Genomic DNA, 25,102 nt, shown 5'->3' with positions numbered 1-25,102 from the left:
ATATATATATATATATATACACAACATAGCTGTAATGAATGATTTAACAGACTGTTTGAAAAGAGTATGATCATAGCATGAAATATTTATAATGCATTTGGGCTAAATCCCACCGTCTATTTGCCTCTGTAATTTCCTTTGGCTGTGTTGCAGACTGTGTGAGGCTCAGGCAGGAAGCCCTGGCTGCGATCTCCAGAGATAACTGTTGACAAATTCTGCCTGAATCAAAACTTCAGTGAGAGAGGTGGCAGTGTGAGGCGTTGCATTGTGGGGGAGTGCAAATAGAAGGCTGAAAAACAGAATCTCAGATCTGCTGCTAGTGTGTTGGTACCTTGAAAGGTTTCTCTACTGACACCGTATGGCCACAGGTAGAACATATTAACATGTCTACCAGAAATTAGAGGATGGCTCTGGACACAGAACATAAATCTTATTCACACTCAAGCAGAAACTAGCTGAATAACTCTACTTTATAGGTTTTTTCAGTGTTTCACGCTTTCTTATTTTCTCACTGTAAATAAACCATTTTACTCTTCCTCACACTCTTATCCTTTCTAGGTACTGCTTTATTTATTGACTTATTGTATAAATGATTGAAATAGTGGCTTTTCATGTGTATTTTTCATCTGAACATCCTTTTAGTCCTTTTCAGTTTTTAAATTAACCATTAGAGGCTACTTATGTTTGTTATGTGAATAGTGTTTTCTGTTTTTGTAATTTCTGCCAGTCTTTTATGGACTAACTTTTTCTGCACACTATTAAAATATACATTCATAATTCATATGGGCAGCTGTGGCTGAGTGGTTAGAGCAGTCGTCCTCCAATGCAAGAGTTGGGGGTTCAAATCCACCAGCAGTCACATGCCCAAGTGTCCATGGGCAAGACACTGAACCCCTCATTGCCTCCGATGGGTGTCCCATCGGTGTATGAATGTGATCTAAAGCTCTGATTAGTCTCTTTAGAATGATTTGTTCAATTAGCTTTGTAGCGATCTAGTATAGAGCTGTATGAACGGGTAAATGAGGCACAGATTGTAGTGTAAAGCGCTTTGAGTATCTTGAAATAAGATAGAAAGGCGCTGTATAAGTACAGTCCATTTAATTCAAAAGTTTCAGCTTGAATGTGAAGAGTACGTTATGAGTGTTTTTTCTGTAACTTTTATACTATTAGAAGTATTAAATTTGATGACATTGAAGAAATTATATAGAAATACATTGAGATGCCTTCAAAGACTATATTGCTTTTGAAATCTGCTACAGCATACTTTCTCTATTTTTGTCTTCTTAGGGCACTTTTAGCTACTGTTTTGCTTTTTTTTTTTCAGCTTTTAAATTACTTTTTAGCTGCTGTTTTACCATCTTTAGCCTCTAACTATCATTTTATCATTTCTACCAAACCTGCCCCACCATCGCTCCACAGCCGCAGCTGTCTGGGAATGAAAAGTTTCAGGTTCTATGTCCCACCATGAGTTGTGGTGTCCTTGAGCAAGACACGTATTCTCTAAATGCTCCTTTCCACTTGTGTGTCTCACATGTGTGTGAACTGTGAAGGGACAAATGCAGAGAACAAATTTCATTGTTGACAACACGGCACTTTAGTTACTGTTTTGTTACTTTTAGCGACATTTATTAGCTATTAGCTATTGTTTGTTAATTTAGTTTTAGCATGTTTTCCTAATTAGTTTAGCTCATTTTAGCTTTAGTATTTGGTTGACTAATTTCAGCACCTGATTACTTTTTAGCTACTGTTCAGCTGTTTTTTTGCATTATCTACATCAATGCCAGCTTTTTTCCTTTTCTTTCCTTTCTTTTGTTTTTAGCATTTTACTAGTCTTTTGACAATTTTACCTCAAATTTTAGCTTGTTTTCTGTTCATCTCACACTTTGTTCCATTCATTTCAGCCTCTGTTTAGCTCATTTTATCTTCTGTTCTGCTTGTTTTAACTTTAATAACTCAGTTTTAACCTCTTCAAGTTCATCTTATCATTCATATTGCATTTTTCAGAAAACACTTTTTTTGCAATTGTTTTCAGAATTATTATTGTGTTTTTAATGTATTTTATGCATTGCATGATCATAATAAAAATGTACTGTAATGTAGTGTAATCATGGCTTGGCATCAGACAAACTGCTTTTAAATTTCAGCAGCATCAGGAACAGCGTTCAAAGCTTTAAACTGAACCAAGAAATAAAAGATGGTGTCTGACTTTTCAGGCTTTTGAAGGTTAATTATTCAAGACTTTCCTCGCAGCACAACAATCCAAGAAGAGCATGATCACACAGTGAGCAGCAGCTTCTTTTTTATTCCCTAAGAGAGTGCCACAAGTTTAAACTTGGTATTCTGCTTATAATTGAGATGCACAAATTGTCTGAAGTCTGGTGCCTTCAAGCACGGCAGAGGGAAATAGAAGGCAAGCGTAACCTCAGATACTCCCCTCACCATGCAAAGCAATCAGGGGTACCATTCTAATCACCCGCAAGAAAAGGATGTCTTTTGTTATACTGATAAAGTGTGTGTATTACGCATACAACTTATCTGTTGAATTATTTAAAAAATCTCCATTCACTCTGTAATGTTTTAGCTGCTCATAAATGGAAAACAATATAATTAGTTTTTGTGGATCCATCACTTGAACAAGCATGTAAAAACAAATTGACTAGAAGAGTTGCATTTAGGCATAAAGCAAAACATAATTAGATGTATAGAAGCATATATTTAGTAAAATAATAATAATAATAATAATAATAATTGTTCACACAACTTCATTTTGAGATATGTATTTTCATATCTGATCATTGCTTGTCAAAAAAAAATGTTGGAAAAAGTTTAGACCTTGGTAACCACCTTAAAAAAACATTCCTAAAACGCCTAACAACTCAGACTAAATCAAATTAACTAAATAACTTTATTTTATCATGTAATGCACTGAAAAAATGTTCACCAGCCCATCAAAAGTAATGAGTAAAAACATCAGAGCTACAATTCTACTGTATTTGACATTGTACTCTTTACTATAGATGCAAAAATGAGCTTTTATACAACAAATTGTCTACACCCACATTGAAGCTATACAACATAAATAAAAAATAAACGGAACAATTGGTCAAAAGTTGAAATAAATAAATACCAGAGAGAATTTCGCTGTGTTTGTAAGTGGAAATATAATAATAAATAAATAAATAAACAAATACTGTGAGTTTTGAGTGGCAAACTGCTTTATGTATGTTGTGCAGACAGACAATTTTTATTGGAGCCCAATTCATTTGACATTAATTGTCAGAGTCAAATCAGTCAGAGACAGAGATTCTTTATTGTCATTCGCACCACATGTAGTACATGTGTGGTGGAGGGAAATTATGTGCACAGGGTCCCAGTTACATCCAACATGAATCAGTTTATTCAGTCAAACATTTAAACAGTGGGGAGAAAAAAAAAAGTTTTGTTCTCAGCACTTTTCTCTGCTATAACTTTGTTTGTCAATTGAGTTTTGTGTCAAACCGATGATTTATTTGCACAAGAACTGTATATTGCAACAAGTTTCAGTTTATTTGACAAAGAACACAAATAAATTCTGTTCAATTCTGTTTTTTAATGCAACCTTCACGCCACCTTGTAAAAAAAAAGTGTATGCATACACTCATTGATGAATAATTTCAGATTTTTATCTCACGAAGCTCCGCCCAGGAGGCAACGTTGCATCAGAATGTCCGAGTGACGTCATCACTCTTCACCCGGTACTACTTCCTGTAGTTCGCGGATTTCTGAAAGCAAAACGCTCTAAAAATAGGAAAGTCCTGTACTTGTTATGGCCGAACCGACTGTCGTGGAGAAAATGAGTGAATTGAATGTGGGCGAAGGGACAAAGGTAATAATAAAACGACTTTAGCGTATAACTATTTTCGGCCTGACCTGTAACGTGGTACATGTACGTGCTGTCATTAGCTTCCACCAACAATGCGGCGCTATTTCTTCGGCCAGCTGTCACTTTTATGTTAATTGTTCTTTTAATGGCTGAACCTATAAAGCTAACATGCCATAGTTTAATTTTTGTATAAATATGTTGATGCAGTGCGTTGCTAACACTATGTTTCATTTACGTGAGCATCTTCGGTTTCTTTGGTTTGGCTAACTTAGCCTCGTGCCAAACTCCATATAGATTTTTTTGTATTTCAACATATCTTTGCCTAAACTTGTATTTTTAATGGTGTAATTACTATCTTAGTATTTTTTTTAACGATCATGATTATCTCTATGAATCGGAATATACTGAATGCGTCAATTAATTAGGTTTTCAGTCAAAATCACTCTTTTTGTAATTCCACATTTCATTCAAAAATTCAAACTTTGTGCAGGTTATTCTTATTGAGCTCATTGGAGACTCATTTACAAGAGAGACCTGCTTTTAACAAAGAATGATGACAACAAAGACTATAAATTGAGAAGAATAAATGAAAGAGCATGGTATTAACAAATCGAAACAAAAACAGCTGGCTGTAAAGATATGTAGAAAACTAAAAACAGGAACATGTCTGCTTTGGTTTTTGTCATGAACTTAGCAGATGTTTGAAACCACTCAGAGGTCAAGGTCAAGAGCTTCAGATCTTTTTGCAAGGTGATACAGGAGCACATTAAGTGTTGCCAGTGATTGAAGTTCTTAAGATCGTAATTTTTTTTTTAACCTTTTTTGTTTGAATAGATTCAAAATGTGGAAAAATAGATGTGACTTGTTTCTGTCTTGCTAAATATAACTGTCTACAAGATCTACACTTTAAGGTTGCCAATGTAGATAGAAATAGAAAGTAGAATAGAAAGTATTCTACATTACATTTTTTTTTTACTTTTTTTTTTCCATACCTTTTTTATGGAATGGCTGTTGTTTTTTTTTTAATTAATAAAACTTATTTTACCTTTATGTTATGACTTTTGGACAGAGGTCAGCTGGAAGTGGTAAAGATGAAGGGAAGAAGAAAACTAAACCTGCTGCCGCCTCTTCAGGCAAATCTGAGGTGAGTTATCAACTAAAGCCCCCAGTATACTCCTGCGTACGTCCGTACGCGGAGGTACGCACGTACGTACGCGGAGGTACCAGCGTACCCCCCAGGGCATGTCCGTGCAAAGCTCAATTTTTACGACCGCGTACGCGGTGTCGCACAATAAACTGCTCAGCGACGGACTGTTTTGTATGCGACACCAATGTATTAAATTCCCCTTCTTCATCCCTGATCTGGCCTTTTCTTTTGTTTTTTGCCAAGAGGCAAGTGATCTCTTCCTCCTCCGTTGATGCCATGACTGAAATGGTGAGAAATGAAAGAATTTGTCACGAGCGAATTAAACTCGGGTCCAGCATGGCTGCGGGAGGGTCTGGAGATTTCCTGGTGGACTGGTTTGATGAGTGGGCTGCAGAGCCAGCGCTCCGTTTTTTTTTTTAGATTTTTTTATTAACAACATATAAACACAAAACACAACTGAGGCTGCCAGCGCTCCTTTTTTTTTTTTCTTTTTTCTGACCTGTCAATCAATCCAGTAGGCGTGTCAGCAAATGACCAATTGGCGACCTCAATTTGTCCCGAAGGTAAACGCCCCTTGTTTGGAAGATGACTGCAGCCGCTCAGGGTGGACGCTCGAGTATGAAGTCTGAACCCTCTGCGTACAGTACACGCGTACGTTCGCGTGAATGGACGTACGCGGGAGTATACTGGGGGCTTCAGAGTAAAACTTTTTAAAAATGTATGTTTTATTTTAACAAACATTTTAATTATAATGTATATTTATGTAGATTGTTGTCCATCCATTATATTTTACCCGCTTCTTCCATTTTGGGTCACGGGGGTCGCTGGTGCCCATGTCCAGCAATCACTGTGCGAGGGACGGGTTACACCCTGGACGGGTCGCAAGTCCATCACAGGGACACATGGAGACAAACAAGACAAACAACCATTCACTCTCTCATTCACACCTAGGGACAATTTAGAGTTACCAATCAGCCTAACATGCATGTTTTTGGTCTGTGGGATGAAACTGGAGTACTCTGAGAAAATCCACGCATGCACGGAGAGAACATGCAAACTCCACCCAGAAATGCCCTCGGACTGGGATTTGAATCGGGGACCTGCTCGCTGAGAGGCAGCAGCTCTACCTGTTGTGCCACCGTGCTGCCGTAGATTGTTGTATTGTTTGATAATAAAAATTGTAAAATAATCTTCAGATAACTCTGTATAACATTTAAATGGTCATTCTGAAAGAAATTTCAAGAAAAAATACATTTTGAGAATTGTATTGATGCGTTTTATGAAAACAGTGTGCCTGCCTGCCAAAGTGCGGCTAATAATAAGTTGATTTAGTTTTTTTTAAGTGCACACAAATTGTCTTTTCATAAATCTCTTAGACAAACAGTTCTTTAAATTTGTTTGCTGCAGTACAAATCAGCTGGCTTTGCTTTGAATATATTTACAAGAAGGATAAAAAAGATTTACGTCAGTAAAAACTTGCTTTAATTTTCCATGTATTAAAAGAAATATGGAAAAGAACATTTGCTAAACAACAATTGGGGAGAATAAACAGAATAAGACCAATATACATAATAATTAAGTGTGCGTGCGTGTATGTACAAATGTTTGTTTATTTATATATATATATATATATATATATATATATATATATATATATATATATACATACATACATACATACATACAATTTTCACTAACTAGCTTTGTCAAGCTTGTTGTTTTTCTAGTTTTATTTTTTTGTTTCCTTGCTGTTTTGTCTAAATATTTCTGACATAAATATAGCAAATAAAAACATGTTTTTTTTGCTTTGAAGGTAGTTGTTGGTCAGATACATTCAATGGCAATGTCACAGCTCAACTAGCTGCAGTCCCTTGATGATCAGGTTTATGTGCAGTTTACCAATAAACAGTGAACCTGTCGTTGTTTTTCTGTTCTAGAGAAGTGCATAATTTGTTCAAAGTACAACACAATGAATGTTCTACATGGGGAGAGAATTATCCGTTTCCAATTCATTTATGTGCAGCTTTTGTTTCCCTCCAGTTGTCACCACCACCTCAGTACATCGAGGAGCGTCTTACTTTGTATGCAAAGCTGAAAGCTGAGCACAATGCTCTGATGGCAGGGAGAGCTGCAAAGGACAGCAAACCAATCAAGGTGACCCTGCCTGATGGGAAGGTGGTGGATGCAGAATCCTGGAAGACCACCCCATACCAAGTGGCGTGTGGAATCAGGTCAGTGTAATTATAGGTCTGCTGTAATTATTGCAATGTGACACCTTGTTATAATGTAGAATTAAAAAATCACAGAACTCAAACCTGATTGCCAGAGATGAAGTGTCAGCTTTATTTATGCAGCCTACCATTAGTGTTACTCTTTTTCAAAAGGGTTCACAACCCCAAAGTTATTAAAACCACTTACAACAAATGTCAACCGGCAACCTTTGACTGTTCGTTAAAGTAAACATTTCAATTAATTCATCTGACACAAAGTAAAAGAGTATTTTGTCCAAAAAGTCCTGATGAAATATTGCATGTAATATCTGACAATGTTCTTTTAGTCGGTGTCAGAAATGCGTTCAGACCATAAAGTGAGCAGAACTGTCAATAGAAGCATCGTTATCACCGTGTTTTTCAGACTATAAGTTGCACTTAAAATCCTTTAATTTTCTCAAAAATCAACAATGAGCCTTGTAATACCTTGTGTATTAATTCTGATTGTGCTTACTGACCTTGAACCGATTTTATATGGTACACAACGCTCAAAAATCTGTCAAAATGTTTTAATTTTGCTTAATGCGCCTTATAATCCAGTACATTTTATAATCTGAAAAATAAAGTAGGTCTTTTTATGCTCATGGCTCCGTGACGTCTTGGTCCCGTTGGCATAACTGTGTCACACAAACAGTTAATATGTAAACAAGTCAAAACAATTCTTAAACAGTGGTTTACGATGTAAACAATACTCTGTAATTTTAGATATTTTTGTCAATTGGAGCAGTTTTATCTAAATGTATATCTTATAACTGTGAGCTCTGGTAAGAGGAATTGGAGCGGTCACTTCTTACCCTTTTATTATAGTTGGTGTTAAAAGGATTTATCAAACGTATATTGTCGCTGCTATTGGTATCAACATTATTTTTATGTGTAATCTTTTTATATTTTCTGGTGCAGTCAAGGCCTTGCAGACAACACGGTGATTGCCAAAGTAAATAACAATGTGTGGGACCTGGACAGACCTTTGGAAGAAGACTGCAGCCTTCAGTTGCTCAAGTTTGATGATGAAGAAGCTCAGGCTGTAAGTTCACATCAGCTCTGGTCTCATTTTGGAAAGATTAAAAAAATTAGTGAATTTAACTTAAATATCATTGAAAAGTGGGACAAATTTTTAATGAGCAGATTTTGTCTCTGAGCTTTTGAAAAGGTGTTAGATTTGCTTATTTTGTAATTTTTAGAAACGCCAATATTCTAATCTCAGAATTTTAATAAGTTAAAAACTCTTAATTTATAAATGTACAAATTAGATGTAAATTATCTAAAGCTGTCAACAAATTTATTTTTCAGACACTGACACTATAAATGTAAATAAAAAAATCTTTGGATGCTTGAGCTTTTACTATAAATTGTCTCTCCTGAGAATAAAGAATCAACTTTAATGAATCAAGCACGACAGTTTCTAACTGGATGATCCTTCTGTGTATTCTGCAGGTTTACTGGCACTCCAGTGCTCATATTCTTGGTGAAGCGATGGAGAAGGTGTACGGAGGCTGCCTCTGTTACGGACCCCCAATTGAGAACGGCTTCTACTATGATATGTTTTTGGAGCACGAGTGAGTTGCTTGTTTTGGGTTCAGCGTTGTCTCAAACAGTACTTGTACTGTAGTTCTTTGTTTGTACTTGAGGGCGTAGCAGGTGTCTTAACAAGTTCAGTGAGGTTGATGGCCAACAATGCTTGTTATGAAACCCTGTCTAGCTGGATTTGTCTTGGGTGTGGGTTTGATTATTATTTTTTTTATATATATATATCTTACAGAACTGGTTTACTAAGAGCAAAAATTAGTTCAGCTTTGACATTTTGTTAATTATTTTCCTATAAATGATTTTCATTTCTTTTTTTTCTGCACTAAATGTTTTTCTACTTGCTTTAGGTTGCAGGACATTTTTATATAATCAATTCTACAACCTCATTTCTTGCTAATGGCTTTGTTAGAGGTTGTTACAAGGTTATTTTGACATTGTTTAAGCCCTAAAGCCAAGGACTTAAAGTATTTTATTTTCTCGACCTTTGGGCAGACACAGGGGGGTAAACGTAAGGCTGCATCCATGATGCCCTTTGGAAACTGTAGGAGATTTTACTAAGCACTGGAGGTTATGTGCAATGTGCAATTTTGACGTTACCTTCTTTCAAACAGTGGTGTATCAAGTAATGACTTTCCCTGTCTGGAGACTCTGTGCAAGAAAATCATCAAGGAAAAGCAACCGTTTGAAAGACTGGAAATAAAGAAGGAAACTCTTTTGGAAATGTTTAAGGTATTAAACACAAACATGCATACATGGGAAAGAAGTAATATGTAAATATTCTCAAGGTATTTCTACTTTTTTACAGTACAACAAATTTAAGTGCCGCATTCTGAATGAGAAAGTCACCACTCCCACTACGACCGTTTACAGGTGAGACCATTTCTCCCAGCAACTGTTTTCTAACCGTTGTGAGCTTTATTGTCTACAGATTCTGTGAACAACATATAATTCATTTCATCCATGACTTTTTGAAATCTATTTTTGTTGCCGTTTACTGGATAGAGAGCTCACGGAGAAATGAGAATGAACTTGTATTTCAGTTTTTATTGGGATGCGTTTACAAAAAGGAAAAAGAAACTGAAGTGTACAAACAAATGGGCTCTATTCAGTGCTTAGTTTTATTGAAACAAAACGACAAAGAGTGAAACAACAATCAAAGCTGTGTCATTTCAGATGCGGTCCTCTAATTGATTTGTGTCGGGGGCCTCATGTGAGACACACCGGAAAGATCAAGGCTCTTAAAATCCACAAGGTTGGTCTTTGTTAACAGCTGCATGCTGTTATTGTATATATTTAGTTAGCTCCCACTTCTGGAGCAGATTTATCCTGAGTTTTACTCTCAGGGGGTTTGTTGGACTTTAAAGAAGGATGAAAGTCTTTTTTTTCTCTTGTGTTGCACTAGAATTCTTCTACTTACTGGGAGGGGAAAGCAGACATGGAAACCCTCCAGAGGATCTACGGAATCTCCTTTCCTGACCCCAAAATGCTCAAAGAGTGGGAGAAGTTCCAGGAGGAGGCCAAGAACAGAGATCACCGCAAACTGGGCCGGGTATGAGCAGAAATATGAAGGAGTTGTTAGCAGAGAAAGGTTTAAACTTGTTACCTGCAGGATTTATGAATATAAAGAAGCATTATTTTCACATGTATATGATATACGTCAAATATAAGTTGAACGAGAGAAATTGCATTTCCTGCAAAAATGCTGTGTGAATGCTTATTGCAGAAGAACTTACTGAAAACCAGCTGAAATTAGCTAAAAACACGCTAAAACGTAGCTGAAAATGTAGAACAAGCGTAAATCAGCAGGAGAAAGCAGAAAGAACACAAAAGTTTAAATGAGTGCAAAAAATATGGAATTAGCTTAAAAGGCTAATATTAGCATAAAAACAGCTAAATAGTAGCTGAAATAACTGAAATGAGCAGAAGTAGGCTGAAAGGAGCATAACAAATTGAAATTAGCAGAAATAATTTAATTAGGCTGAAAGTAGCAGAAATGACCATGAAAAACTTCATTTCACCTGAAAACAGCTGAAATTAGCTAAAATATGCTAAAAATCTAGCTGAAAATGTAGAACAAGCGTAAATTAGAAGAAAGCATAAAGAACACGTTTGCCCAATTGGGCTGAAAGAAGCAGAAATGAGCGCCAAAAAATGGAAATTACCTGAAATAATCTGGAAAATAAAAAAACAAACAGCTGAAAAGTAGCTAAAAAGCAGAAAAAAGCTTAAAGTACCAGAAGCAAGTGGACAGAACACATTTGTTTCTGAATTGGGCTGAAAAAAGTTGAAATGTGTGTGACAAAAGTAGAAAAAGCTGAAAAAGCTAAAATCAGCTTTAAGTAAGTATAAATAAGCTGAAAGGAGCATAACAAGCTGAAATTAGCAGAAAGAAATTAGAAGAAGCACAAAAGTGTTGTAGATCCTAAAGATCCTGAAACGAGCACAAAACAGCTGAATTAGCTGAAAGTAGCTAAACAAAGTTTAAATTTGCACAAGGAAGCTGAACTGGAACACAATGTGAAAGCAGTAAAATGTAAACGGATCTAAAGATTTGAAGGATGTCAAATCATTTTCTGAGGGAAAAAAAAAATGGCAGAAAAGGCTAAATATTTCCAAAAGCTAAAGTTGTACCAATACCAAATGTCATAGCACCCTTCTGAACGAGCAGAATGTTTTGATATGATTTGTTGAAATGGCACAAAAATTGTGGAACGAGAAAGATGCTGAAAAACGTACGGAAGAAAAATGGATCACAATAGAGTGAATGCTTCATAAACATTCACACAATAAATTAAAATATAAGAGCTTAGATTATGCCGGATGTTACCAGGTCATACTTTAAAAAAAAAAAAAATGTGTTTAAAGGTAATTCTTGGGGGTGGGGATTGTTTTAATGGTAAATTTTGAGCAGTGTTGGTGTTACAACTAGTGTTCAATTACAGTGTATACTTGTAAAAAGACATTTAAATAATTGTAATTATGAGTTATGACATTGGCATTCAGTTAGACTTCTTTAAGTATAGTTTTAAGACAGAATCAGGCTGTGTCTTCTTGTAGCTGTATTTATGCTTCGGATAAACGAGCTGAGCAGGAACACGAGCATGCGCAGGCAGGAATTATAACGTAATGAGGTTTTGCATTATCTTAAACAAAAACCAATTTGACCTATGTGCGACTTGCTTTTAATTTTCCATTACTCTAACTTCTATTTATTTATCTTTTGCATTCAGGAGCAGGATCTGTTCTTCTTCCATGAACTGAGTCCAGGGAGCTGCTTCTTCCTTCCTAAAGGGGCCTTCATCTACAACTCGCTGATTGAGTTCATCAGAGTGAGTTGGAGCTGTCAGGCCCACAGAGGATAATTGCTTTGATCTCACTCCAAGCTCTCGGGGCCAAACAAAAGTCAGGGTTATAAGGCAGAAAGTTTACTTTTGCAATCAGAACGGAAAAGGAAAAAAACCCAGATTTGATATGTGCATTTAATTGCTCCTAAAGGAACATTTTATGATTATCATCAACATTCAGTGCAACACAGTCACATGTTCTTCAATCGTAAGCATATTGCTGATAAGGGATTTGGTGATGAACAGATATTTTAGAGGTTTCAAACTTCTGTTTTATTTTAAATGAGAAAAAGTAGAAAGCTAATGAGGAAAAAAAAACATAAATGGCTATGTAAGTTTGTTCCTTAGATGTAATTCCTTCCTTTTTCATGAATCAACCATTAGGCGTTTAGTTACAATTATTTATTCATTACTAAATCGTTCATCAGTTGCGCAGAAGTTATGCAAAAGTCTGATTTTTATTCCTTGCATGTTGATTAGCATAAAACGATACAGCTATTCACGTAAACTACAAATCACACAAACAAATAAAGCATTTCGTTTCAATGCAATTATGCAAATGCTCGTCACAACAAACCGTAACATGAACAAAGTGTTTGCAGCAGTAAATGTATAGTGTTGTGTTCAAATGGCACACACAACTTCAATTACAACCTTTCAGTAATGGTGACGTTAGGAGCTCTCAAAGTGAGATGTTTTTAGGTGTTTGGATGGGAAATGGGCGGAAAAACAGAGCTTGGGTATTTTAAGTGACACTTGAAAATATTTAAGATTAAAGAATAAAACTAAACTGTGTAGCTAAAATGGCTTCATATAGAAAAATCATTCAATCAGTTAGACATTTTAGCAACACGCTTGCTTGTTGACTGAATCTGGCTGCAGAAAATAAAAACCCTAAATAGACCATTCAGTCGATTGTGAAGTCGTGTTCATGCGATATCTTTGTTTAGCTTACATTTTCTCTGACCCAACATATGCTGCATGTTCAGCTTTAACAGCATCACAATCCGCATCTCTTTATCAAGCTGAATACTTGTACATTAACCTTTGCCATAATGCTGAGCAGAGGTGTAGAGTCCTGAATGATCATTCTTCATGTTCCAATTGTTTAGTATTGAAGCCCAAAAAATTGAGAAGTATTAAGTTACTTAAGCTTGTTCTTAAGATGATAGTTCAGATAGTTCGAGTAGGATTCTGAGGAAAATGTTATGAACAACTATTAGCTTACTAGGACTTACTGGACTTACAAGTTAAAGGTTAATCCAAGCGGGCAAAGACCTAAAAGAGTTGCCATCAACTCCAATGTCAAGTTTTATAGTGCATTATAATATTTTATGTTTTACTGTACCGCTGATGTTGCATTACATCAGTATTTAGATGGAATTATTGTTTATTTTTACACGTTTAACATGGCTGCACTTGATGCAAGAATTTCATGGTTTTTTGGGGGGGCTAGAATAACTGCAATGCAACATTTGCAGTGCTGTAAAGGTTTATAGAATAATGCATGAACCAAGAAGTTTTGAGACTAGTTATTTTACGATAACTTGTTTTTGCCTGAATTAGCTGTGAGCTCATCAATCCAGTCAGAATTAAACTTTTCCTCCAAACTACTGCAGTTCAAAGAGCCATCTATTACAGGTAAGATGTTAACTGTTCATAAGCAGAACTCCATTTCCAAATACTTGATCTATCCCTTTAAGCTCTCTGTTATCTCATCTAAGATATCATCTGTATTTTCCCTTGGCACAACATTTGATAAGACTTAATCATGTCTTGCTGAATAGCCCATCTCACATTTTAAATATTTTAAAAAGGTGTAAATCAAAAATATGTGACCGCATTAAAGCTCTGTTATTCCATTACACAAAGCAAAAATATAGCTGTTCAAATCTTAGTTTTCATTGTGTGCAGTCATAGTGGAAAACACATCGGAAGCTTTTTCACTTTAATGTGGATAAATGGATTTCTAACTGAGAAGATTTTGAAGAATGAGAATTGATTTTAAAAGACTGTGCATGAGAAGATGGAAACAAGAAATTCCTCTCTGTAACTCTGACAGGAAATTTACAATCTGTTGCACCGGCTTTTATTTTATTAGTTCTTTTATACTCGTATCTTTGGTTTATGGAAGTGATATAAATAAGACAGAACAAGCTCATTAAACATAATATAGTTGAACACATGGATATTCTCGTATCTTATATTTAAGGCTTGGATTATAAAATTAAGTATTTTCATATTAGTTTTCTTCAAACCCTTTACAATCAAAAGCCCCTAACAGAATTCAGTTTAGACCGTAAAGTATCTCGTGAAAGACAAAAAGGCGCCGTATATCTTATATGTGTCAAACTCAAGGCCCGGGGGCCGAATGTGGCCCTCGTTGACATCTTATCTGGCCCCAAATATGTTATTTTAAATGTAAAATACTTTAATAACTTCAATTTTTTTCAGTAATCCTTGATTATGATGTCAAAAGTGCAATCAAATGAGACTAATCTAACTCTTGTTGAGGAACCTGCAACCAAGAAAAGATGTTTGGTATCCAACTTGAGTAGATTCTGAAACCGGCCCTTAGTTTGAAAAAGGTTTTAATTTTGGCCCCTTTTGTAAGTGGGTTTGACACCCCTGTCTTATGAGGAACACTTCGGTCTTTATTTGACAGAGTGAGTACAGGAAGAGGGGTTTTCAGGAGGTGGTGACCCCCAACATCTACAACAGCAAGCTGTGGATGACCTCCGGGCACTGGCAGCATTACAGCGAGAACATGTTCTCCTTTGAAGCCGAGAAGGAAACCTTCGCTCTCAAACCCATGAACTGCCCTGGACATTGGTGAGGTTTCTTTGCTGTACATATTTTAGTACGTTTTTATATGAATTACGGTTTTGTTGGCACTCGGAGAATGTAAAAATAAAAAGAGAAATGAAAACACAGCCTGTAATCAAAGAAATGACTGTGTAGGAGGCAGGGGTGCTTGTTTTACATCAACATTTAATGTATTTTAGCATAAATAAAAGAGGACTTTCAGAGTGCAAAATGTTTGGCTTTGATACGATATTCATCTTTGGAAGTAAATATAAGACTCATAATTGCAGCTTTATGAGACTGTACACAGAAGCTTATCAGTTCTTGACTCTGCCTTTTTGAAATACCTTTACATTTCTGTGCTACAGAAGTTGTTTTAATGAGTTCAGCTCAGCACATAATGGGCTGATGCAGTTGCGGTGTTTTCAGTCGTAAAATGACCCAGTTCCACTTACTGCTGAACGCTGCACTGCAGAATGTAGCTCCAATCTGTAAGTCTTTGTGTTCAAATCCTTTGTCTCCTTTTCTAACCTGCCTTGCTCGTTCTGCCGTCCTCTGTACGTCACATTTGAATCCAATCTGAGCTCGCCAGCGTGTTTTGTTGTGGTGATTATCAGCTACATCAAAGATTACACTCAGCCTTTCACAGGAGCACTGAATCAGAGGAACAATTTTCCAGCGTCGTGGTGACTCCAGATTGAAGCTGACAGTTGCATTTTTTTTTAACTTTCTGCTTGCTGTGCTGCTCGGCGCCAGTCTGATGTTTGATCACCGTCCCCGTTCCTGGAGAGAGCTGCCCCTCCGCATGGCCGACTTTGGTGTCCTGCACAGAAACGAGCTGTCAGGAGCGCTGACTGGCCTCACCCGAGTTCGCCGTTTCCAGCAGGATGACGCGCATATCTTCTGCTCCATAGAGCAGGTGAGACCTGCACCAAACGCCTCGATAAAAAACACTTTGCAGGGGAAAGCCTCGTTAACAGAAACAAGTGTAAAGCAGTCTTTGCCTCAAGTGACCGTCTGAGGCAGCGTTTGTTCAGGTCAGGACTCTGAAAGTATTAATAATAAAAGCAGGCATTTAAATTTCTGAAGTTATACATTTTGAGTAATGTCAGGTCTAGGTTTAAAGACAAAAAGACTTTACCTTTTTAAAAGTTTTAAAATATTTTCTGTGTTCAAAAATACAATGCTCAATAGTACAGTTTTTTATAAATTACATTTTAGTCGTAATTCACTTCACATTTGCACATTGTTTAACTTTTGTTAAAAACAATTTTTATTACTTTCTCGGAAAGAAAAAAATCACGCTGTTTATAGAAAATAATGAAACTACACAGTTCTCATTTGCAAGAAGTCAAGGTTTAAAAGCTCTCAATGGATCAGTGTCTTGCAGCACGGTGGTTTTGTTATTAGTGATGAATAGTTTGTAGATGAAAGCTCCACATGCTGCTGCTCCCTGATTAACAATTTGCTAATTCTTTGACCTGAATCACCGCCAGCAACAATTAAACCAAACAGAAATTTAGAAAGCTTAAATGATTTGTTTGTTAGTGGGTTCAGATGTGGTGATCCAGCAATTTGCAGCCAGCTTTAGACTAATTCTGTTTTGTTTTTTTTTGGCATTAGACCAGATGGGTCATTATTCACTTACACTCGGTTCAACAATAACTACTTAAAATGTGTCTCTTTGTTTGCAGCATCTGCTTGTTCTCTCAGTCTTAACTGCTTTAAGAAAATCTGAGCAATGTGAAACTCTTCTGCACGGTTAACTTTTGGTTTCGAGTCTGTGACACTAGAAGTGATCCACATTCTGAGAGTGAAACGAAACAAAACAGTTTAATGGTTTGTCTTTGCATCCCAACTGGTTGTTAAACAGTTGATTTTGAATCTGTAAGAACTCACAGGCATGATTCATTTGAGAGTTGATGTTAAGCCTTTTTTCTTAATTTTTATACTATTTTCTGCTTATTGCAGCTGACTAAATCCAATAGATCTGCAATATCATCATGTTTAAATATGTTTCACAAACATATAGCATATGACTTATATCAGTGAGCTCTCTGATCGACTAAAGACTGTCACCAAAAACGTTCCTGAGCTGAGTTGTTTTTATAATGGAGTTTCTGTTGTTGTCAATCGCAGATAGAAGAGGAGATTAAGGGCTGCCTGGACTTCCTGCGAACTGTGTATGAAGTGTTTGGCTTCACTTTCAAACTCAACCTTTCCACAAGACCGGAGAAGTTCCTGGGAGATCCAGAGATGTGGGTCCAAGCTGAAAAGGTAACTAGAATATAGTTTTTCCTCTCCATTCATTAAAAAAAACCTTGAATACCTCTCAGCACAGAGTCTCACCAGTAAACATGTTATGTTGACAGAAGCACCAGCAACTCTTCATAAAGGGCAAATGGCAGTGAGATTTATACACGCAGAAAAAAAGGTTTCTGTAGACCTGCCATTTGGTATAAAAAGGTTCTTCCTCTTCACCAGACATTATAAATTCATCTGCCTGCCTATGTTCAAATTAACACAGTTATATATATATATATATATATATATATATATATATATATATCAATTCAATCAGCGCTTCAGCTCTGATCAGCTCAGCTTGTATTTAAAACAAGCACGATTAAGCAATAACGAGATCGAGCTGCACTGACTGATAATGAGCGTTTAATGAATTCTGCTTTTAGCTTCAGATAAAACCCAGCACGGATCCATCCTGGGACTACTTGGTTCAGAGAATCTGTGTAAAATGACAGCTAATAAAAAAACGTGTGTATTTATGTTTTATTGTAAGGATTACTTTCAAATGAAGGACACGGAATCGTGAGTTCATCTTTGCTGGCAGGCTCTGAATAGATGAGAAGGTGTTAGTTGTCTGGCACAACGCCTGAATAAAATGTAGTGACTTACCTGCTTTTCCACCAGCAGTCTGAAGAACACAGTTCTGCAACATTTAATTGGGTTGGTGGATTTTTTTGGTTTGTTTGTTTGTTTTATAAGCTTTTTTTTTTTTTTTCCATCATCTAAATTTTATTTTTCTTCTTCCTCAATTTATATTTTTTTCCGTGTCTTTTGGTGTTTGTGAAAGTAAACAAAAACAAAGAAAGTGTGATAAACTTTGCACAAGCAGTAAAAAAAAAAAGTGCATTTCGCTCATTTTATTAATCTTTAGGCACAACCATAAAACATAAAGATGTGAACATTTCTCGCCTCAGTGATTACGTCCAGATAAAGTAAAGGTCAGGTCTGAATATTAAGCTTTATTTACTTGTAGCTTTGCTACAATATCCCTGGTTGAACAACGGATCATTATTTTCTTGTTGTTTTTCTCTCTGCAGCAACTGGAGAACAGTTTAAATGAGTTTGGAGAGAAATGGATTCTGAACCCGGGTGACGGAGCGTTCTACGGACCTAAGGTGAGGCGCGCAGTGCATCGTTGGTGCAGTTTTAACTGTAAATCAGCAGGAGAGATGCTGACCACACGTCTTGTGTCTGCAGATTGATATTCAAATCAAGGACGCCATCGGTCGATACCATCAGTGTGCCACCATACAGCTTGATTTCCAGCTGCCCATCCGCTTTAATCTCAGCTTTGTTGGGTAACGGTTCAATTCTCTTTTCTTCATGAAGTGACTAAATCTACATGTTTAATGTTACAAAAGCTCTTCACTTATCTGGAGGAAAAGGGAGATGTTATAATGGAATTAATAAAACATGTATTTCATTTAATTTATTTTATTCATTTCAAATTAAAACACAGGAAAAAACAATTTACAATCCATATGGATAAAAAAAGACAGAAAAGAAAATTTAAAATGAAAGGAAGCAGAAGAAGAAAAAATCTTATAATAACTGCCCCTTCTTAGACAAAAAATCAATACAAACAATCAATTAAAGCAATAGTCATTCATGAAAACAATTTTTCAACAACTAAACAATCAATGCAATTCATGCATTAGTCAACCATGAAACAAATAATCAACTTATAGTAATATAATGATTTTAAAAACATTTTATATTAACCAAATTACATATATCTTTGCAACATTATACTCTTAATTTTTTTCTTGAATACAGACATTGACTGAGCTGTTTTAACATCAGTTTCCAAACTATTCCATAGTCCTATTCCATGTATCAACGTTGACCGACCCTTTAAACTAGTTCTATATTTAGGTTTAACAAAAATATCAGTGCCTTTTATAAATAGCTGGACATCAGCATAATAAACAAGAGCTTAGTGGAATTATGATTTTTTTTTTTTTTTTTTTGCTTGCTCACGTTACATGCCATAATTTAAAGGGATTAATTGGTAAATCTAAATTGCTCCTAGGTGTGAGTGAGAGAATGAGCAACAATAGAAGGAAAGAAACTGAGATGAAATCTCAGGAAAGACTTTTAAGTTCTCAGGATTCACTTTCTATTTCATTATCAGTTAGGTGCCATTTATTGTACTCGCTTTAGAAATGGATTGTGTGTGAAACCTTTATCAAAAACAGATTGTTTTTTATCATGCCGTCACTTTTACCAGGACTCCCTGGAAGAAGAGATGATGCATCTCAGTGAGACCTTCTTGATTAAATTAAGAGCAAATATGATGAATAAAAATAAAAGCGAGAACGAGTCCGAGTAGAGTAGTTTTTAGATTTTAATAAGGTAGTCCTGTCTTAAGAATCTTGTTTCTCATGTGTACATTTTGTTTCGCTTTTCTTTGTAGTCATGATGGTGATGACCAAAAGAGACCAGTGATCATCCACAGAGCCATCCTGGGATCCGTAGAGAGGATGATCGCTATTCTGACTGAAAACTATGGAGGAAAATGGTTTGTAAACAGACTTTTTAGTAAATGTTTTTTACTTTTTTTCTTGCAATAATTGTTCTGGTTATTATGTATAAACACTTCAGTTTTCTTTGAGTACAAATATTTGTAGAACATTTCTTGAAGATTGTGTTTGGCCTCATATAAATGCAGATATGTCGTGTTTTTTCAGGCCGCTGTGGCTTTCTCCCCGTCAAGTGATGGTCGTACCCGTGGGACCGACCTGCGAGGCGTACGCTGAGAAAGTAAGCACCAACCTGCCTCGGCTACCTTAGTACAAATATACATTTCTGGGTTGGCAAGGTTCCCTGAAAGATTTTATATCCAACACAGAGCTGAACAAAACAGCAGTTCATTATAGGTCACATCATTGCTTTAGAATAGAAATGTTTTGGCTCCTTGTTACTTTCTTTAAAGTATTTAAATAATTATTTTTAGATGTTACATCACTCTGAGATAAATACAAAAGTTTAACTGGAACTGAATAAATAAGCAGTTGGATATCAATCAAGTTGTGAAGAAAACAGTGAAAAGCATGTGTATCTTTTGCAGTAAAGGATTAATTTTTCAGACTCATTTATCTTAATTCTGTTCATAAATTCAAACTGAACCCAACTGCACACGTTTTATTCTCATACTGCGTTTATCACACAGACTGATGTATCCTTTTGAAAGGTTATGTTATGTTTGTCATATGCAGGTTAACACAGGGTCAACAGTGCAATGAATTGTTCAGGATGAGAAGAACAGATTTGACTCGCTAAAATAAAAAAATAAAAAACATATTGTCATGCAAGTCACTGTGTATGTAGGTCAGAAGATTTGTGGTTACACAGAGACTTTATTAAAGTCACCAGAGATGCACTGAAATGCTAAACCTGTCCTCTTTGCAAGGATCACGTCAAATACATGCTAATGCCTTTTCTAAATATGATTTTTGAACGTTTTGTGTTGCACAGAAAGTCAAATGTAACTTGTTTATTAAAAGTACTTATTGCAATCTCTTGGAGACCAGTTTAAAATAATAATTACCATTGATAGGAGAACATTTGTGCAGATTTTAACTAATAAAATCTGCACAAATGTTCTCATCAATATTATGTCCCTAAATTAAAAATGTGTTAGCACATTTAGCAAATGGCTGCCAACCACCACGTGAACGTTCAAAGTGACAGAAGATAGACGGTTGAGTTTTTAAACCATTGAGACTGTAAACGTACCGGTCCAGCAGATGTTTCCTCAAAACCTTGTGTGTTTTGGTGCTTCACAGCCCTGCTTGTTCCCCAGTAGTTAATTATAACGCGTATTATTTGTAAGAGTTTCTTTCGTTTGTTCCCTTCAGGGGTTGCCGCAGTGAGCGAACTCGCTTGAAAGATGTAACAATTGTTTTACACCGGCTGCCCTTCTTGACTCAACCTGAGCTCAAACCCACAACCCCAGGATTACTAGCTCACGACACTGACCACCAAGCTACCGCAGCCCACTTTTCTCTTTTAATAAGACAACTTTAAAAAGATTCTCCTCGACTCTACATTTGTCCAGTTTCACCATATTTGTTTACCTCCACAGACTACAACCAGCCTACTGTAGGTCAATCACAGGACTCAGAGTTTTTGGAACATTCAACAAAGTGCTGTGTTTACATTGTGTGCGTGCCCACGGTACAGAATTTCATATTGATATATCTGGAAATTCAGAGTAGAGTTGCATTCGGGTCCAAAAAATTTGACCCGACCCAGTCCCAGCCCATAGCCATCATTTCCAAACCCCACCTGACCCGACAAATTAACAGTAATTACAGGTCCGAACCCAGAAACAAACCCAGACATTTTTAATTAAGCTTTGACTGCTTATAGTATATGAACGGTCGGCGGACCGCGGTGAAGTTAGTTTTATGTTGGACATTCGAGCGCCGTGGCTTCAGCGGTGTGTTCCTCTCATTCGAGTTCGGCTGACCGAAATCAGACTGCCTGCATCAGATTGAACGAGAGGAACACACCGCTGAAGCCACGGAGCTCGAATGTCCAACGTCCAACATAAAACTAAGTTCACCGCGGTGACGCGCGGCTGAATAAAAGGGGCAGAAGATCAGAGCTGAGTGGCTGTTTGTCCTTTCATGGCCGTCAAAGAGCATTAAAACCCTGTTTCTGCCTGCGTTCTGATTTATTCTCTGACATGACTGCTTTGGGATCTCACCTGTTTGGGTCGTCAGCTGCACGCATCCACCGAGTGCAGCGGCTGAATGAACGTCCATTTGGGCGAAGGATCGCTGCCTGGCAGTAAAGTTCCATCTGAAGCTTAACTGAGCTTTATTTTACCTTTACACGGTCGGTCAGCTCGAGGTGAAGTGGCGCGTGCTGTCGGTAAATGTATGGCAAGCCCCGTTGCCATTTAATTGGATCACAGCTAATCTGCTGACGCAATCAAACCCCGACCCGGCCCGCCCATCCAGCACATTATCATGGCCCAGTCCGCCCCGGGTTTGAAAAGGTTTTCTCTGAATTAGAGCTGTCATTTCTGACTTTATCATTTGAGACCGTTCTGGATACACTTCTTGTGTTTCTTGTAGTTTTTATTGCGTGCCTTCAGGGCAACACTGGTGGTAATTATTACAACTAAAACCTTGTTGAAAATATTGTAAATCACAAGTAGCAAACGGATAAAATTCTTTCTGTGGTTTGTAGGTCAGGCAGGACTTCCACAGCAGCGGCTTCATGACTGACGTGGATGTGGACCCCGGCTGCACTCTGAACAAAAAGATCAGGAACGCTCAGTTAGCACAGTACAACTTCATTCTGGGTCAGTGGCAACATTCACTTCTGTCCTTCCTCATCTCTAACTCTGCCCAAATAAATATAGATCTTTTTTTTTTTTTTGTCTTTTCATGTCTCCCTGTTGGGAAAAGTGGTGGGAGAGAAAGAGAAGACAAGCAACACTGTGAACGTACGCACCCGGGACAACAAAGTGCACGGCGAGCGCAGCGTGGAGGAGTGCATCGAGCGCCTCAAACAGCTCAAGGCTTCCAGGAGCAGAAACGCAGAGGAGGACTTCTGAGCTTTCCCGAGCAGCTTTTTTTCAACAAATTCTCAACTGACTTAAAAATACAACCCGGTTGAGATCATCTTTTGATGAGCGGTATAAATGTCTCCAAATGTTGCCACGTCTTAGCTTTTATTCTTTTCTTCCAGAAATCCTTTTCTTCCTGTTTTACAATCTGGTTTTCATTCAGAGTTTTTGGTTGTCACCTGAAGTGGGAGCTAAAGTTCATACAATGAAGTATAAATGTCTGTTACTGTAATCTGATTAAGTATTCAAACAGCTCTACTGAACAACACACACAGACCTTTCCTCTAAACATTTTTCAAATCAAACAAACTGATCAAAACAGCAAAAAATGGCTTAAAATTTTCTGTCAGTCACTGATTTCTTCAGGGAATTGTACATGAAATACATTTTTGTTAATTAAAAGGTCTATTCTTGATTATTTTGTTCAGCTTTTGTAAGAAACAAGATAAGGTGTGTGGGAGCTGAGTGCAGGTGCCATCCCAGGGACTCTAGAGGAGCGATAAAAACAAATTGCTCTTTATTGTGAAACCAGAAGGAGCTCGAGTCTGAAAAACATGGACCCAAGATGTGACTGTCAATAGGGACAGAATAGCTTTGTCCCAGTTGTGGAATCAAACTGGGAAGTGGCGACAATGATTACTGAACAAAGCAGACTTTAATTTACTCGTCTTTTTGTTGTGAAGGGGAAATTTGGAGTTTTTATTCTTTAACAGATACAACAAGATGTCTATAATTGTAAAAAGTTATAACATGCTGAAGTTGTTTTTTTCTTAACTTTAATCTGGACTTCAGTGGGGTGCTTACAAGACGTCTTATTAAACATTTATTGTATCCAGTTTTAATGTTACATCTTGAAGGAAATGACATAAACATATATATTTTAGGGGTTTTAGCTGCAAAGTCAAAGAGCTCAAAAATAGAAACCAGTTACAGCTTTGTTCACTTTTTAATCCAACCACTAGTAGGTGCCATCACAGATTTATTAAGAGCTGGAAACTGACATGTTACCATGCCTTTCAGAAGTGAAGCATCTGGGAAGAGTGGTCCAGTTTTTATATTTAAAGAATCCTTAATAATAATCTCAAGAATTTTCTAATTTAAATGTACGACAGACTCTTGTTCTTGCAACAGAGTTCTCCAGTGTTGTTAGTAATAAAAAAATAAATTGTTCAATCAATATTTTAATATGAACAGTGGAGAGGAGCTAAGGCGGAGTGAAAAATGGTGCAGGAGAGACTGCAAACCCCTAACACTTAATAAAAGTCAAGGAAAACTCTTATTCTGGCAACTCTGCAAGAAGCATGTGAATAAAATGTGAGGGGTCATCGGTTGTTTTGGCTAATTTGTGCTGTTCAGCACCTAATAAATTACTTTCGCCTGGTTCTTGGAAAGGAACATATTGGCTACTAAAAAACCAGCAATAATTTAAAAGTAGAACATGCAGAAAAGACACAGCACTGTTGCTGAAAAGCACAAACCAGTTGCTAAAAAGTAAAGGCTAATTAGTAAAACTTTGCAATAATTAGCACAGATATAAGTGTAGAAAAACAGTAACAAGGCAAAATGAAGCAAGACCAGAGATAGTAGCTAAGCAGATGCAAAAAGCTAAAATTTGCAAACCATGGCTAAAAGTTATAATTAGCACAACAGGACGTAAAAACAAAAATTGGCAAAATTCGCTAAAAGAAACTTAAGACAACAAAAATGTAGCAAGTATAACTTGGAGAGCAGTGTTTTTAAAAGTTCTAAAGTTAAATGCATCAAAAAGTGATCATTACTAAAATACATCGCAAAATGTAGAAGAAACAGGAATTTCACATTATGAATGCAGAATCAAACAAATGGTATGGTATAAAGTTTATTCATTTTAAAAATACAAAACAATTCCATAACAATATAAAAAAATACAAGAAATTTTAAAAGAAAGAAGAAAAACTTATATCTGCCCCTTTTTGCAAACAATTAGTTCAATCATAATAATTTTCAAGTAACTACTTATAGTAAATACTTATATAGCTCATCAAAGTTAAAATATACAAACTTTTAATTTTACATCCAAACACACTAGAAAACTTAAAAAAAAAACACTGACTAGAATTAAAAATGATCAAACCAATCTATCTTTGAGTTTAAAGTAAATAGAAATGTTGTGTGAATTTGGCCTATACCAAATGTGACCACAAGGGGGCAGAGCTGAAACAGCATCTGCTGTGAGGGGAAAGGGGGAATTGTGTTAATGTCAGTGGAGTGTGGGAGAGG

The 25,102-nt window shown here is 36.5% G+C and overlaps 1 protein-coding gene across 1 annotated transcript; it reads left to right on the top strand.

Annotated features, from left to right (window-relative positions):
- Positions 1 to 3,689: 3,689 nt before the first annotated feature.
- On the top strand, positions 3,690 to 23,245 carry LOC119413224 (threonine--tRNA ligase 1, cytoplasmic). The gene is made up of 19 exons (XM_037680258.1): positions 3,690 to 3,865; positions 4,932 to 5,006; positions 7,050 to 7,240; positions 8,180 to 8,303; positions 8,714 to 8,835; positions 9,418 to 9,535; positions 9,612 to 9,676; positions 9,980 to 10,058; positions 10,209 to 10,355; positions 12,037 to 12,135; positions 14,816 to 14,982; positions 15,712 to 15,874; positions 17,095 to 17,232; positions 18,297 to 18,374; positions 18,457 to 18,557; positions 19,676 to 19,780; positions 19,950 to 20,022; positions 22,462 to 22,576; positions 22,683 to 23,245. The coding sequence occupies exons 1-19, from the start codon at positions 3,806 to 3,808 to the stop codon at positions 22,829 to 22,831; spliced, it is 2,169 nt and encodes a 722-aa protein (XP_037536186.1). The 5' UTR covers positions 3,690 to 3,805; the 3' UTR covers positions 22,832 to 23,245.
- The last annotated feature ends 1,857 nt before the right edge of the window (positions 23,246 to 25,102 follow it).

This window comes from Nematolebias whitei, chromosome 8 (assembly GCF_014905685.2).
Source record: "Nematolebias whitei isolate Nwh7 chromosome 8, NemWhi1, whole genome shotgun sequence".
In the NCBI taxonomy this organism is placed as follows: Eukaryota; Metazoa; Chordata; class Actinopteri; order Cyprinodontiformes; family Rivulidae; genus Nematolebias; species Nematolebias whitei.
The sequence above is the reverse complement of the archived record's forward strand: the minus strand, read 5'-3'. Positions and strand labels throughout refer to the sequence as shown.

Coding starts and splice junctions, on each gene's coding strand:
- LOC119413224 (XM_037680258.1), top strand. CDS start 3,806: ATGGCCGAACCGACTGTCGTGGAGAAAATGAGTGAATTGAATGTGGGC. Junction 14,983..15,711: donor ATGAACTGCCCTGGACATTG/GTGAGGTTTCTT, acceptor GCTCGGCGCCAG/TCTGATGTTTGATCACCGTC. Junction 18,375..18,456: donor GAGCGTTCTACGGACCTAAG/GTGAGGCGCGCA, acceptor TTGTGTCTGCAG/ATTGATATTCAAATCAAGGA.